The sequence below is a fragment of the Cricetulus griseus genome (genome assembly GCF_003668045.3).
Source record: "Cricetulus griseus strain 17A/GY chromosome 1 unlocalized genomic scaffold, alternate assembly CriGri-PICRH-1.0 chr1_1, whole genome shotgun sequence".
In the NCBI taxonomy this organism is placed as follows: Eukaryota; Metazoa; Chordata; class Mammalia; order Rodentia; family Cricetidae; genus Cricetulus; species Cricetulus griseus.
Window position 1 is genome coordinate 171,539,739 of NW_023276807.1, and position 15,174 is coordinate 171,554,912.

Genomic DNA, 15,174 nt, shown 5'->3' on the forward strand with positions numbered 1-15,174 from the left:
CGACCTCAGCAATTGCTTCCTGACTCCTTCACAAGATCAGAGGTGGACCCGGCAGCTTCCAGATTCTCAGCAGGCAAGCTCTATCTCTAGAGAACAGCTTCTGTCCCTTGTTTAGATTCTAAATTACTGATGTTTACTCAGAAAATTATTGCAGCTGCAAAATATATGCTGACAGTAACCTCTCCTCTGCTGCAACAATGGACACAGAGATGCAGGTATATATACATGCATACATATATATATACCTGTGCATTTAAAGGAACCTGTGTATTCATGTGGGGGTGGGGTGTAAATGTGTGCAGTGATATACTGATGGTGGATGTCTTCTATACATATGTTTTTCTTATTGGTTGATGATTAAAACACTGTTGGCCAATAGGAAAGGTTACTTGAAAAAAGAGTTTTTGCTTGCATCCAAATTCCCAAATATTGTTCATAAACTTTTGTATTCACTTAAATGGGATTGGTTATACATAATTAATGATCACAACCAATCTCTTTTTAAAGGTAAAAGGGAGATTATGGTATAGAAATGAATAGTTTGTATTGGAATAGATTTTTATTTATAGATATGAATTTAAGGTCAATTTTATGATATGTGTATTTCTCCTCTTGTTTAGGTATTGTGTTTGTATAGCTCATTAAAAAATGTATTGTATAATTAAATACAGATTATAGATAATTACCTATAATAGTCAAAACTTATAGTTAGGTTACTTAGGTTTTCTAGATATATAGAGATGTATTTCAATTGGATAGGCATTCTTCAAACCTTTCAAAGACCTACAGAATATGGCCTTTAAAATGGTTTAGGGGTTTTCTTGACAATCAGACAACTGCTTCTGATAACACCAACTGTGTCAGAAGGGAAGATGGACATTGAAGAAACTCGTTATGGAGTTTGCTTCCAATATGGCAATACTAGCCATTTGGGCAAGAAACTGCTCTTGTCTGGACTGTGTGACTTTATGCTGTATAAAATAGACATGCAGGACCCACAGGAAAGTGACTACTGAAACAAGATGGACATTACTTCATGAAAGAGTCTGCCAGATATCCTACAGGACACAGAAAAAGGAGGCCAGCGGTTTAAAGTTTCCTACTTTGCTGAGGATTCTGCCAAACTATGGCCTATGGGCCAAAGATGGAACATTACAGAAGAACTTTGGGTGACTGACCAGGCAGTGAGTGGCCTTTGTCAATTCTAGAGTTTATATATTATCCTTCTGTGATCTTTGGTGAAGTTGAATACAAATAGTCATGGTTATAGTTTTCCTTAGTTATGATAAAAGATATGTTACATACAAGACTTTAGACTCACAGAGATATGATAGATGGAGTGTTTTCTTTAAATCTTGCTAAATGTTAATGAACTATGTATTGTAACTGTAGTTCTTACTTGATAATTGTTTTGTTATATATAATTTGACTATGTTAAAGTTAAAACCTTGTTTTTATTTAGACAAAAAAAAGGAGATGATAGAGAAAGTTTTCTGTACATATGTTTCTCTTATTGGTTGATAAATAAAACACTGTTGGTCAACAGGGAAGCAAGATAGGTGGGACTAGCAGACAAGGAGCATTCTGGGAAATGTAGTAAGGAAGAAGTCACCATGTGAACCCAGGAGGAGAGGATGCATGAGTCTGGTGTTCTCAGTAAGATAAGACCTTGTAGAAATACATATATTAGTAGTTATGGGTTAAAATTTGAGATAGAGCTAGCCAATAAGAAGCCTTAGATATTGGCCAACAGCATTATAACTAATAGAGTCTCTGTGGGTTATTTGGGGATGACATGACATTGGAACCATGCTGGCAGGAAGAGTTATTATAACAGATATACAACATGGTTCAAGTTTAACAGCATGACCAAAATAAACTTGGGAAAGAAAAGATTCATTTCATCTTATAATTCTGGCAATCAGGGAAGGAACTAGAACAAAGACCATGGGTAGGCACTGCGTACTGACTTGCTCTCAATGGCTTTCCCAACCTGCCCCAGGTGAACTGGGCCCTCCCACATCAATCATTAATCAAGAAGATGCCCTACAGACTTGATTATAGGCCAGTCTGATGGAGTTATTTTCTTAATTGAGGTTCCTCTTTCCAGATGAGTCTTTTTTTTTTTTTTTTTTGGTTTTTGGAGACAGGGTTTCTCTGAGTAGCTTTTGGAGCCTATCCTGGCACTCACTCTGGAGACCAGGCTGGCCTCGAACTCACAGAGATCCGCCTCCCGAGTTCTGGGATTAAATTTCCAGATGATTCTGTCTTATGTCAAGTTGATACAAACCTAATCAGGACAACCACCATGCAACATTCAAAAGCATGTAGGATGAATTGTTATACTCTAACAAATCTGAGATAGCATCAGCCTTCATGAATTCTCTTCACCCGTTCCTTCAAATCAAGTCTCATTTAGAACCTCACTTGCTTTTCCCTTTCTCCTGATTTCACATCAGTGAGTGGCTGATGAGCCAAACACTCCATTATATATCACTGGCATTAATAGACACAATAAAGTTTATGTTTTGACTGTATTTATTTATACAGATGAGCACAGTTAAAAATCCCTTCAAGTTAACCATATAAATCAACATTAGAGATAATGTTATTCAACTGATGATGCAGAAAACAATACTGATTTTGTTGTCTCCTTCCTCCCGAAGCCTCTTTCCTTTGCTAGAATGTCCCAGGTACTGTACCTCAGTAACAGGAACTGGCTTCATGAAGACACACTGATCTTGAAGCACATTCTGGCATATCTCCAAATAGTTGCAGCAGGGTTTTGCTTAGGTTGTGTTTTGTTTTTTTTTTAACATGCTGTTTATACTGAGAAAATGTTGTTAATGTTCAAATTAAAGCCAACATCTATAACATGATTCTCACTGCCCCTGCTCCATGACCAGTGTATGTCTCTGGCAGCTTCTTGTTCTCTTTTCACACCATCTACCTCCTTTGCCACCATCTGACAGCTTTTCCCACCCATACTGCACTTCTGCCCCTGTACACTGCATTTCCTATCCACACTGCATTCCCCACCACACTGCATTCCCCTTCCACACTGCATTCCCCTCTTGCACTGTGTTCCCCCAGTGTGTTTGGCTCTTGTCTATACAGGTATTAGGCACATACTCATCTCTGTCTCTTTTGTAACATTTTTTAAGTTAATTCACTTACCAAGTGATTCATCATTGTATTATGTTTATTTCATTTTTGTATTTATTAAATGTTTTTCTACATGTATATATGCATAACACATGCATTTCTGGTGCTCTCAGAGGCCAGAAGAGCCATGTGTACCCTAGGATTGGAATTACCAAGAGTTGTGAACTGCCATATGGATGCTGTGAATCAAACCTAAACCCTCTGGAAGGGCAGCAAGTGCTGTTAACTACTGAGTCATCTCTTCAGACCCCCAAAAGTACAGTGAGTAGGTATAATAGCAGTATCTTCATAGCTGGATTGTGTGTGTCCATCACAACAATTGATTCTAGAACTGCTCATTACCCCCCACACAAATCTTGGAACATTTATCTACCAGGCCAAATTCTCCCATCACCAACTACAGTGCAACATTAAGCTGATTTTTGGCTTCATGAATTTGATTATTCTGAATGCTTTGTATGGACAAAAGCATGCAGGCTTTGACTTTTTACATATTCAAGGTTTCTCTATGTTGTAGCAAGTATAAGAACTTTATTACTTTTATTGACAAATGATAGTCCATTAAACACCATGTTTTATCTATTTAACAGTTTATTGACTTTTGAATAATTTCCATTTTTCCATTAAGAAAAATGTTGTATGAGTATTCTTATGATGGTTTCTGTGTGAACATGTGTTGGCATTTCTCTTGCATGTGTATTTAGGAGTAAGATTGCTAGACCCTACAGTAACTCATTGTTTCACCAGTAGAAGAACTGTCATAGTTTTCCAAAGTGCCCGTTCCAGGCTCTGTTCCCACCGGTCATGAATGAAAGTGTCAGCTTCCCGATATCGTCAGCATTTGCTGTTCTCCCAGTCTTTACACAGGATAGCCATCTGTGTGGACAGAAAATAGGGTCTCGTTTCTCTCTCTTAGCTTTTGATCTAGAAAATTTCTCGTCCTTCCTGAAGCTGTTGCTTTAAGGTAAATTCCAGCAGGAAACTTCCCTTGACTACCTTATTTATACCTGGGATAGGCTGGGGTTTTCTACCTTCCCCATTAACACTGAGGGAAGGTACCCCTTATGTTGAGATCATCTACTTCAGAATTAATATGATTACCTTTTCATTTGAATTCACTTTCCCCACATTCCCACAGAGCAGGTTACTGAAGAAAAATCTGACACAGCACCAGAACTAGTATTGCTAATGCCTGTGTCACATCACAGCATAACCTGTCTGTTTAGAAAAAAGTCATTCCACAAGTGGACAATGTGAACTTTAAGAAATAAAGACCATAAGGGAACTGGATTTCCTCCTTCTGCTGTCAATACAGCTTTACTTCTAGGGCTTTTGGTGGGCCTGGGAGAGGGCCCTGCAGTACATGTCACCTTCTCTGAAAATTCTACTGCCAGTGGCCCACAGGTTCATTTTTAAAGCATTTATCCAAGCAGATGTCATGATTAGTTAGCATAAACAAGTTAGTATGGATGTTTTTTAACAAGACTCTAAAGTTAGACATAAATGTAAACTCCTGGCCCACCAAAACTAGCTGGGTGTCCTAAGAAAGACTGTGTGATCCTACTAAATCTCCATTTCTCTACCTGTAAGTGGTGAGGGGCAGCAAAGAGCTCACACTGTAGAGTTTTTTATGGACATTAAATTAAATAATGTGTTCAAAACAAAATTTAACACAAATGAAACATTTTGTCATGCTAGCTCTGTGGCTATTAATATTATTTCATGATTAGTGTTAATGCATAAACTGGTAGAATGTATACACCATGTACATTTTAAAGGGGGCTATTTACATTTTCCTTAGTAAGAAAATGTACTCCCTGAATATGAGGTAGGAATGATGGCTGTATGAGCACTGTTACTTCTACAGGTAATTTCCCATGTGAAATTTCAGTTACCTTAACAAGCCTCCTTAACATAGATTTCCAAATGTCTCCATAGCAGTCATTTCGAAAGAATCTTGGTTGCTCGGACCAAATTGCACTTGGTTCAGCTCACATTTTTGCAATATGCATGTAATATGGCTACCTTGGGTGTTGGTAGGCTGAACAAGAATTGTTGCTCAAGCATTTCTTTGTCTCCACTGTGGACTACACTGTGCTGGATGCTCTCCTGGGGGAGTTCATAATGTAAAGACTCTGAAAGTCCATCTAAAAGGACCTGACAGAAGGAAGACTGTTCATTCATTTAGTCAAGTACTGACTGTCAAATAAAAGCCTGCATTGGGTACATGAAAGAGAGGGAAATCAAATCCTACACCATCAGAGATTAGTAGTCACCACTGAGGAAGCAATGGAAGCAGGAAAAAACAAACAGCAAGCAAGAATGCCATCTAGACTGCTTTACTGCTAACAAACACCACAAATGTTACAAAGCAGCATGAGGAGATTAAAAATGCTGGAAGAAATGTGTAATTATATTAAAATTTCAAAGATTAAAAAGGAGGAAGAAATACAATTAAAATGTCTACAGGAAAGAAGCCACTGTGGTGAGAAGTCAGCAAGATGTTCCCTAGGGAGATTATGCAGCCTAGATGCTGAGGAGGTAAGCACAGGCAGAAGATACTCAGCAGGTTATACCAAGCTTGGTATAACTGAGGTAGGTTAAGCAGATTATGCACTAGAGCAGGACGATGGAGCTTAAAGCATTGAGAGAAGGGGCTGGAGACAGGCAGGGCAGGATGCAAAGGCTGTCCTCATTTTAGATTCTCTTTCCCTTCTTGCATCTGCTGGATGAATTGCCTCCTCTGTGGTATTTAGTTCCACAGGCCCAGGTAGAATCGGTAAATTCGTTAATAAATTCTCTACTGGATGCTTCATGGAACTCCCAAACATACCTAACTTGACATTAGCAGATGTGACAGCTAGCATTTCCCCTTCTACAGTATGTCATGTCTTCTTGCCTCTGGTGGTTTTAGGTTGCACCAGGTGACCTTTGAGGTACCCACCTGTGAGGGGAAGGAGCGGCAGAAGCTGGCACTGGTTGGCGACTCCTCGTCCTCGGCAGAGTTCTTCGTCACCGTGGCTGTCTTCGCATTTCTCTACTCTCTGGCTGCCACTGTTGTGTACATTTTCTTCCAGAACAAGTACCGGGAAAACAACCGGGGCCCACTCATTGTAAGTTGCTGTCTTTTAGAAACAACTTCTGTTCCTTATAGCTTCTTTGGTTAATGTCTGAAGGGCTTTGTCACCCGTGCCTCTGAGGTGTGTGAAAGAAAATCATGTTTGTTATCATCCAAATCTTCTCAATCTACAACAGTAAGTGCAATGCCTACAGGTCGGTCCCTGTGTGATGGCGTGGGAAAGGAGCACAAGGGCTGGTAGAACCCATTTTAAAAACAATATAAACAATGCTTAGGAAGTCCATGAGACACAGAAAAGAAGAGGGAGGCCTGCTGTGGACTTGTAGGTTCAGCATTATGGAATTAGGCAGCCATTATTTTTTAGTAGCCATTTAGATGGTAAATTTGTGCTTTTTTGAAATGCATTGTTTCTGTTTTGTAAGGTAGCCTGAACACCCCCTCCTGCCTCTCTGCCTCTCTGTGTTCTCTCCTCTCTCTCTCTCTCTCTCTCTCTCTCTCTCTCTCTCTCTCTCTCTCTCTTCCTCTCTCTCTGTTCTGTACTCTCCACTCTTCTCCCACTCTCTCATCCCTCAGTTCTATCACTCCTCCACTGCTTTTCTTTGTCTTTGACAGTGGTTCAAGGACTCGGGTGAAATCAATATAGCCTTACATATCCTAATATGACCATACAAACACCTAGGGAGATACAAAAATTCTCCAAAAGATACATGGGTATAGATACTTTTAGGAAAAATAAATAAATCTCACAACCTTTACAGGTACATTTACTTGAATTCTATTTTCCTGAAATGACCTGCATCTAAAAATGTCTTACTTTTTCCTCTTTATAGTTATGTTGGTTACATATCTGTTTCTATAACAAAGAATCTGAGATAATAAACTTGAATAGAGAAAAGGATTCTTTGAGCATATGGGTTAATGAATCATGGCTTGTGATTGGACAGATCATTATTCTTGGGCTTCAGATAGGGGTGCCGAAGAGCAACAGTGAGGAGCTTGTGGTAGAGCAAACTGTTCACCTTGTGGCCAGAGAACAGAAGAGAGGTTCAGGATACCACAGTCTCCTCAAAAGGCACATCCTCCAGTGTTCTGTAGACTTCTCATAAGGTCCCATCTCCCCAGATTTCCACTGTCTCCTCAAACTGCCACCATGAGAACTAATTATCTAACGCATAGGCTTTGGGGGGACAATGAATAACCAAACAATAGCAATTGTGTACCCCCAATTCACACAAGAAAGCAATCTTTCTTGCCATTCCAAAACTTGTTGCACAGCATCTTTACAAGACACAATTCACTAGAGGCAGTGGAAAGTGACAGTCTTGCATATCGTCAGTGCTGACAGCAATGAATGTCTAATGGCTGGGCCAACAGTCTTTGGCTATGAGGTGACATACAAATTGTTTGCTCTCAATAAAATCAATATTTAGTTGATAGGTCATTTAAAAATGATTTTGATGAGAGATTGCTATGTGGTTTAAGGTCTATGAGTCAGAAATAAGAAATTAGCAACATTGCTATAGAAAACTTTGTTGCTTCTCACCTGCCCCTAATGCAAACATCTTTCCCAGCAGTATATAATATACCCAAAGGCATTAGAAGCTAAGTGAAGAGAAATAACAGCCACCCAACCAAGAGACATAAATGTGCAACACAAGTTAGCTTTTTAGATTAATAATTACTTATTAACTATGTAGAAAATTTTGTTGCTTTAGACAATTTGCGTTAATAGTAATCCCATGATCACCCAAGCCCAATGAAATTTATAATACTAACACCTTGGAGCCATGAACAATTAAAAAGTAATTTAAAATTGCATGTATTTTTTTGTTACAAAGAAATACAGTACGAGAATCAATAAAGTGATTTCAAGAGTACTATAGTAGGCTGTAGTTCATTAAGAAAATAGAAACATAAGTTCAAAGTGGATAAATAATAAATTTAACAAATAATTAAAGAATTTGTTTATTGTCTTTTTAATGAATCACGAAAATTCAAATAAATATTAGTTTCATCATTTCAAATTGGCAGACTACTACCAGACTTTCAAATGTCCATTCTGAGAATATGTTAGAAATCATATTGTTTCAACTAGTTTTCACATGTAGGGGTAGGTTTTTAGAAATTTTTTAGAAAATTTTACAAACCTCCTATCTGATCCATATATTATGGAGGGATAGCGGAACAATTTGTGAAAGGCAACTACAAGAATGTCTGCCTAGGACACTGTGGTTAGATGCAGGAAGAGTTCAAGCTTAGATTGGCACACTTTAATATATTCACTTGTCAGGACTTGTCAATATAGCAGGACTCATATCTTTGGGCAGGTATCTTTTTCCTCATCTCAAAACATAACCAGAGTCACATTCACGCCTGTGGTATGCACAGAAAAGAGTGTCAGGGAAATGCTGACATGCTTCCATTGTTTCCTTGGACACTCACAGACTTCTAAAGGCCAAGGCAATAACCACCTTCTAGCAAGAAGTCTGCAAAGCTAACTTACCCATATATATATATATATATATATATATATATATATATATATATCCATTCTATTCATATGAAATAATTTTGCTGAGTCATGCTGTTCTGTCCCTGTGCAAATAGTCTTTCTCATCAATGAGGAGCTTAATGAGATCTGGAGCTACGTAATATACCAGGCACCCTATAAATTGTTTTTATTGCACCCTAGGGGAGGAGTCAAGGAAGAGATAATTCAGTTAATAAAAATGGAAAGACCCCAATATGAAACTTCTGTGATATAAAAAGAACACCTGATAATAAAAGTTTGTTTTAAAGAGCCTGCATCCTAGGAATCTCACAGGCAGACTTTATGCAGTTGGTAGGAGCTATTAAGAGCAAGCCCCTAATTTCAACCTACCCCCATGCCAGTGCTCCCCTTGGGGACTGCTCACAAGGAGCAGGTGCCAGCAAATGTGACACTGTGTTACTATAGTGTAGCAGAAGTTTCTAGTAGGGACTACCATCCTGCAGAAAATGACCCAGAGACTTATTATTAATTATGAAAGCTCAGCCATAGATTAGGCTTGTTTCTAACTAGTTCTTATAACTTAGATTAACCCATATCTTTTACTACCTAGTTCTTATGACTTTAATTAACTCATATATTTAATCTATGTTCTGTTATGTGGCTCAGTTACCTTTACTCTGTACTGCCCACCCTGTTTCCTTTGCATTTAGCTGGTGACCCTGCCCTTCTTCTTCCCAGAGTTTTCTCTCTACCCAGAAGTCCCACCAAGATCTTCTGCCTAACTATTAGCCATTCAGGTTTTTATTACACCAATCACAGAAATACATCTTCACAGTATACAAATATCCCACAAATTTCCTACTTTTGTTTAAATAAAAGGGAAGGTTTTTAACCCTAACACAGTAAAATTATATATAATAAGAACAATTATCACATAAGAATTATACTTACAATGTCCATTCTGTCTGTATTTGGGGAATTTAGAGAAAAATATTCTATTATCTATCCTATCTTGGTGAGTCAAAGTTTTATATCTAATTCACTTTCTATCCTAACTTGTATTCCCAACCCAAAGCTATCTTTTTAGACCTCAAAAAATTTTCTTAGATAAACAACTTAAGCTTTTATTTCTCTCAACCTTATACACTTTATACCTCTTTTGTAAGTTTCTTTTATGTATTTGGTAACAAAGAAACTGTAATTATCGCTTTCTAGTCTTAAGTCTCATCAGAAACCTGAGAAGGCTATAATATTACTTGAGTAAATGGGAAGTGTATAGTAAACAACTTTCAAAACTATAAAAATGACAAAGATATTTGGCTACCTGGACATTCACCCAAGGTTCCTCTGTAACACTGAAGCATCCATTTTCTTCCTATAGGTATAGACTATCTGACAGAATTTTTCTGAAGCAGTAATTTTGAAGGATTGTCCTACATTGTCTTGGCAAAGTTTGGCAGTTGCCTTCTTTGATGTCTTGCTTGTCCATTTTGGACAGCATACTGTCAGCAGTCAAGGCAAGGGTTTATTGCCCAAATGGGTAGCTTTGCCACATACAAAGCAAACTCCATGTGGAGAATCTTCAATGTCTATCATCCTTTTTGAAGTAAATTGGTGATGCCAGGAGCAGACATTGTCTTACGGTTATGAAAAGTCTTATGCTATTAAAACATTTTAAATGTCACATTCTGAAGGTCTTCGAAGTGTTTGAAGACCATATATCTATTTAAAATGTATCTCTGACCTTGAAAACATACCTAACACAGCCATAAATTTGATTGTTAGATGACTAACTACTAACCTATGTATTATAATTATCCTAAATAATTTGCAATAACAACTTTCAAGAAGTAGAAATTTGTATTACATTATTAAATGAGATGTATAGGTATACTAACTTAAACAAAATTTCTATCAATATACAAAAATCCATGCCAATATGAAATATTTGAAATTAATAGTTTTTTTGTTTAAAGTAGTTTTAATAATCTACCCTTTTATCCTATCATTGCTCTATTCCTAGTTTTTCTTTTCATAAAGAAATCCATAAATATAATTGCTATTTTTAGGTTTCTCCTTTACTATGACCAGTCACAATATGCAACCAGCCCCTCTAAAAGAAGACAAACAGCCATAACCCATCAGATGACCAAGAACCATTCACCCTACCTCTTAGGAATGTGGGTGTCCTGTTCATGAAATTACTTCCTGATGACTGGAGATGACAGCATCTTTCAGGGATCATGAAATAAAAATTGAAGTAATAGTCAAGTCCTGGGAAACTATTTGTAACATTTTCTATACAGTCTCTGTGTACTGGGAGAGAGCAGGCCTTATCTGAAGTTCTGGCTAGAGTAGTCTGTGAGGCTGGACCCTCTCAGCTAGCAGTTTTGCAGTTGTCATGAGAAGTTTGTAGTATGAAATTGATGCTTGGGTAGTGTTTGTCAGCTTAATGGTGTTACCACAATCCAGGTGGAATTTTAATTGTGGGGCCCAATTATCTTTTTGGAGACTTGAAAGGTCAATATTAGGAATGGTTATGGTTCGCTGAAAAAAATCTTTAAACATTTCAAATGTCATATGTAGTGGATCTTGGAGAAGTTAAAGGCCCACAATTTGCTAAATACATCCAGGATATACAAACTTAATTGGTAGCTACCTGCTTCAGACTCAAGCCCAAAATCACACACAGGAAGCTAGATGAAACCTATTTCTAGAATTAGTTAGTACTCTATATGGTAATTAATAAAAATAACAGAAATTTAAATATGTTTGTATAATTATACTTATTTATATTATAATTTATAATATATAGAATCATATAAATTTTGAGATAATTTTTATAGCTTAAGAAAAGTTTTACAGAGTCAAAACAAAACCAAAGTACTATGAGATTAGTGGCAATAGAATAGTGTCTTAATTTTGGTTTTGTTCTGTCCCACACCAGGTGACTCATCTGACATGATATAGATTTTGGTTATTACTTTAATAAGCATGCCTGGGTTTAGAGAAGGAGAAAGCCACACTCCAACTCCAAAGCCAGCTTTAATCTGTAATTGATTGGGCGTCATAAAAAGACCATTTGCCCTATATGTCTGTAACAACAACAACAGAAACAAACTTTTGGGAAGATTTATGAAATTTTATTCTGTTGGATGTGTGCTATGATTAGGCCAATTTGTTTTTGGGAGGTGAGCATTTTTCATGATGACTTATTTTTCTTCTTTTGATGTTTCATTTGTTCAGTGGTCTCTGGATTTCTTTGTTGGATATTTTATTTTCTTGGAAAGACAAAAATAAAAAACACCTGCCCCAACTATAACTTTAGGGAGGTTTTTGGGGGAAGGGACAGGTTAATGGTTTTGGCAACAGAAAATGCTACTTTTAAAATTTATATTAGAAACAATCTTATTTTATATATCAATCCCAGTTCCCTCTCCCTCCCATCCTCCCATGACCCCCACAGACCCACTCCCATCCCTCTTCTGCGCCATAGAAAGGGAGTTCTTCCATGGGGGAATCACCAAAGTCTGTCACATCATTTAGGGTACATTTAAACAATGGAGTATTACTCAGCAGAAAAAAAAAAACAATAGAATCTTGAAATTCACAGGCAAATGGATGGAACTAATACCATCCTGAGTAAGGCAACCCATCACAAAAGACAAACATGGTATATACTCACTCATATATGGATATTAGACATAGAGCAAAGGATTACCAGCCTACAACCCTTACCTCCAAAGAAGCTAGAAAACAAGGGGGGCCCTAAGAGAGACATACATGGTCCCCTGGAGAAGGGGAAAGGGACAAGATCTCCTGAGCAAATTGGGAGTACAGGGAGAGGGAGAAGGAGTTAGGAGAAAGAGAGGGGGAGAAGAGCCAGGGGAAAGATATGAGGGACCAGGAAAATTGAATTGGGAAATGAACAGAGGAGAGCAAGAAAAGAGATTCCTTTATAGAGAGAGCCATTATAGATTTAAAGAGAAATCTGGCACTAGGGAAATGTCAAGAGATATGCAAGGAGGACCCCAACTAAGATTCTAAAAAATAGTGAAGAGACTATATTAAATGCCCTTCCCCAACAATGAGCTTGATGACTACATTATATGCTATCCTAGAGCCTTCATCAGAAGCTGATGGAAGCAGAAGCATAGACCCACAGCTAAGCACTGAACCAAATTCCTGAAATCCAGTTGGAGAGAGGGAGGATTGATGAGCAAAGGGGTCAAGACCATGCTAGGGAAACCCACAGAAACAGCTGACCTGAACAACAGGGAGCTCATGGACCCCAGACTGACAGCGGGGAAACCATCATAGGACAAAACCAGGCCCCCTGAACATGGGTGTCAGGAGACCTTGGGCAGTCTATGGGGCCTTTGGTAATGGAACAATATTTATCCCTAGTGTACAAATAGACATTGGGATCCTATTCCCCACATAGGGATACTCTCTCAGCCTAGACACATGGGGGAGGGCCTAGGCCCTGTCCCAGATGAAGTGACAGACTTTGATAATCCCTCATGAAAGGATGTGGAGAAAGGGGAACACTCCTCCACTGTTGGTGGGAGTGCAAATTTGTACAGCCACTTTGGAAATCAGTATGGCAGTTCCTCAGCAAAATGGGAATCAGTCTACCTCAAGATCCAGCAATTCCACTCTTAGGCACATACCCAAAGGATGCACATTCATACAACAAGGATATATGTTCAACTATGTTCATAGCAGCATAATTTATAATAGCCAGAACCTGAAAGTAAACTAGATGTTCCTCAACTAAAGAATGGATAAAAGTATTATTGTTTAATACTAATATTTTTTTCATACATGATGAAATGAAAGTCATTTGTTGGTGTTATAAGTTAATTTGGATTGAATGACGAAGCTGTTTGAAGAGCTATTGCTTCTCCTAACCAAAAGGTCTCTCCTGTTCAAATTTAACCTTTATCAATCTTGATGATATCCATTGGAAACAAAAGCAAAATCTCTTCCCCAGTGTAACACATGTTCTGTTCCATTCTGAAGTCAATACACCTTTAAAATTGATAGGATGATTTAATTTAGCAGGTTTTTAAAAATTATCAAATGTCTCTCCACAGCCATTGTCTTGTTTTGTTTGTTAGTGTTTAAGAAATTTAAAGTTAATAAAGCACTGTATCATATCCACCCAGTGTATTTCCCATCTTTATGTGGCTTATATCTTATATTACTTTACTCTCTGTTTAAAGACTTTATTATTTTTAAACTGCTTATTTTTTCTATGACTTATTTTTTCTATATCCATTTCCGTTTTCTTTTTCAATGCCTAAGTGCCTTTTTAAGCATACTTTACCTTTTTGAGGTTTTCTATGTCTGGACCTGCTTTTACCAAGCACCTGCAGTATTCTCACCATGTAATAGACCATTTTCTTTTTGGTTTGTTTGAGACAGGATTTCACTGTGTAGCTCTGGTTGTCCTGGAACTCAATTTGTGGGCCAGGCTGGCCTCAAACTTTCAGGGATCCACCTGCCTCTGCTTCCCAAGTCCTGAGATTAAAGGCATGTGCCACCACCACCCAGAGACAAATCTTAAACTGCCATGTCAGCTGGCATGTTGCTGAGCTTATCACATTGCCCTGGTACATGGCACCAGCAGCTGGACCTGCCCCCTTTGTGTCTATAGACAATGGCAGGAGCTGGGCCTCCGTAAGCTGCAAGCATCTAGCCACCTGAGTGACTGTGGAACTAGGAAGCCACATCTGTCTCCTGTACAGAACTGTTTTTAGCCCAGGGAAGCAGCCATGGCTGGGACTTGAAACAGCTAAATCACATCCACAGAGTAGAGAGCGGAGAGCAGTGATTGAGTGCATGCATGCTAGTGCTCGGCTTGCGTTCTCGACGCTTGTAAAGCTCAAGACCAAACCCAGGCAACAATCTTCCCATATCAATTAAAGTAATCCAAACCAAAATAGCTTCTGACAGACATGCCCACAGGCAAGTCTTCTTACACAACACTTCATGGAGAATTCCTCTTTAGATTATGTCAAGTTAACAATTAAAACTGAACATTACATATACTTTGTTTTTGTCAGAACATACACTTGGGTTTTTTTTTAATAATATGATTTGGGTTGTCCCTCATCAGACTTGCAGCATGATACAATGACATTCTCATATTATGCTAATGGGAACTGATTCCAGCAGCATTAAGAAATCAGAGACCTATCTGAAAATGAATAAACTCCCATCTTGCTTTATGCTCTTCTAAGGTAAGATATCATGAATGATAAACATAATTAGTGTATAGAGAAGTGAGAATGGTGACAGTACCGATAATAAAGAGTTGTAACAATGACATTGGCCCATACTCAGTAAACTCCTAGAATGTATTGAGCTGACTTAATAGTTGCAACAGCCCTAGTTTATGTTATTGTTCACATAGATAAGTAATAGAAATATT

The 15,174-nt window shown here is 38.0% G+C and overlaps 1 protein-coding gene across 1 annotated transcript in view; it reads left to right on the forward strand.

Moving 5' to 3' along the window:
* Positions 1 to 15,174, forward strand: part of Synpr (synaptoporin) — a 334,876-nt gene that overhangs the window by 266,380 nt on the left and 53,322 nt on the right. The window contains exon 4 of the mRNA XM_027389352.2: positions 6,080 to 6,278. Coding sequence (XP_027245153.1) covers positions 6,080 to 6,278 — 199 coding nt within the window. The remainder of the gene's footprint in view (positions 1 to 6,079; positions 6,279 to 15,174) is intronic.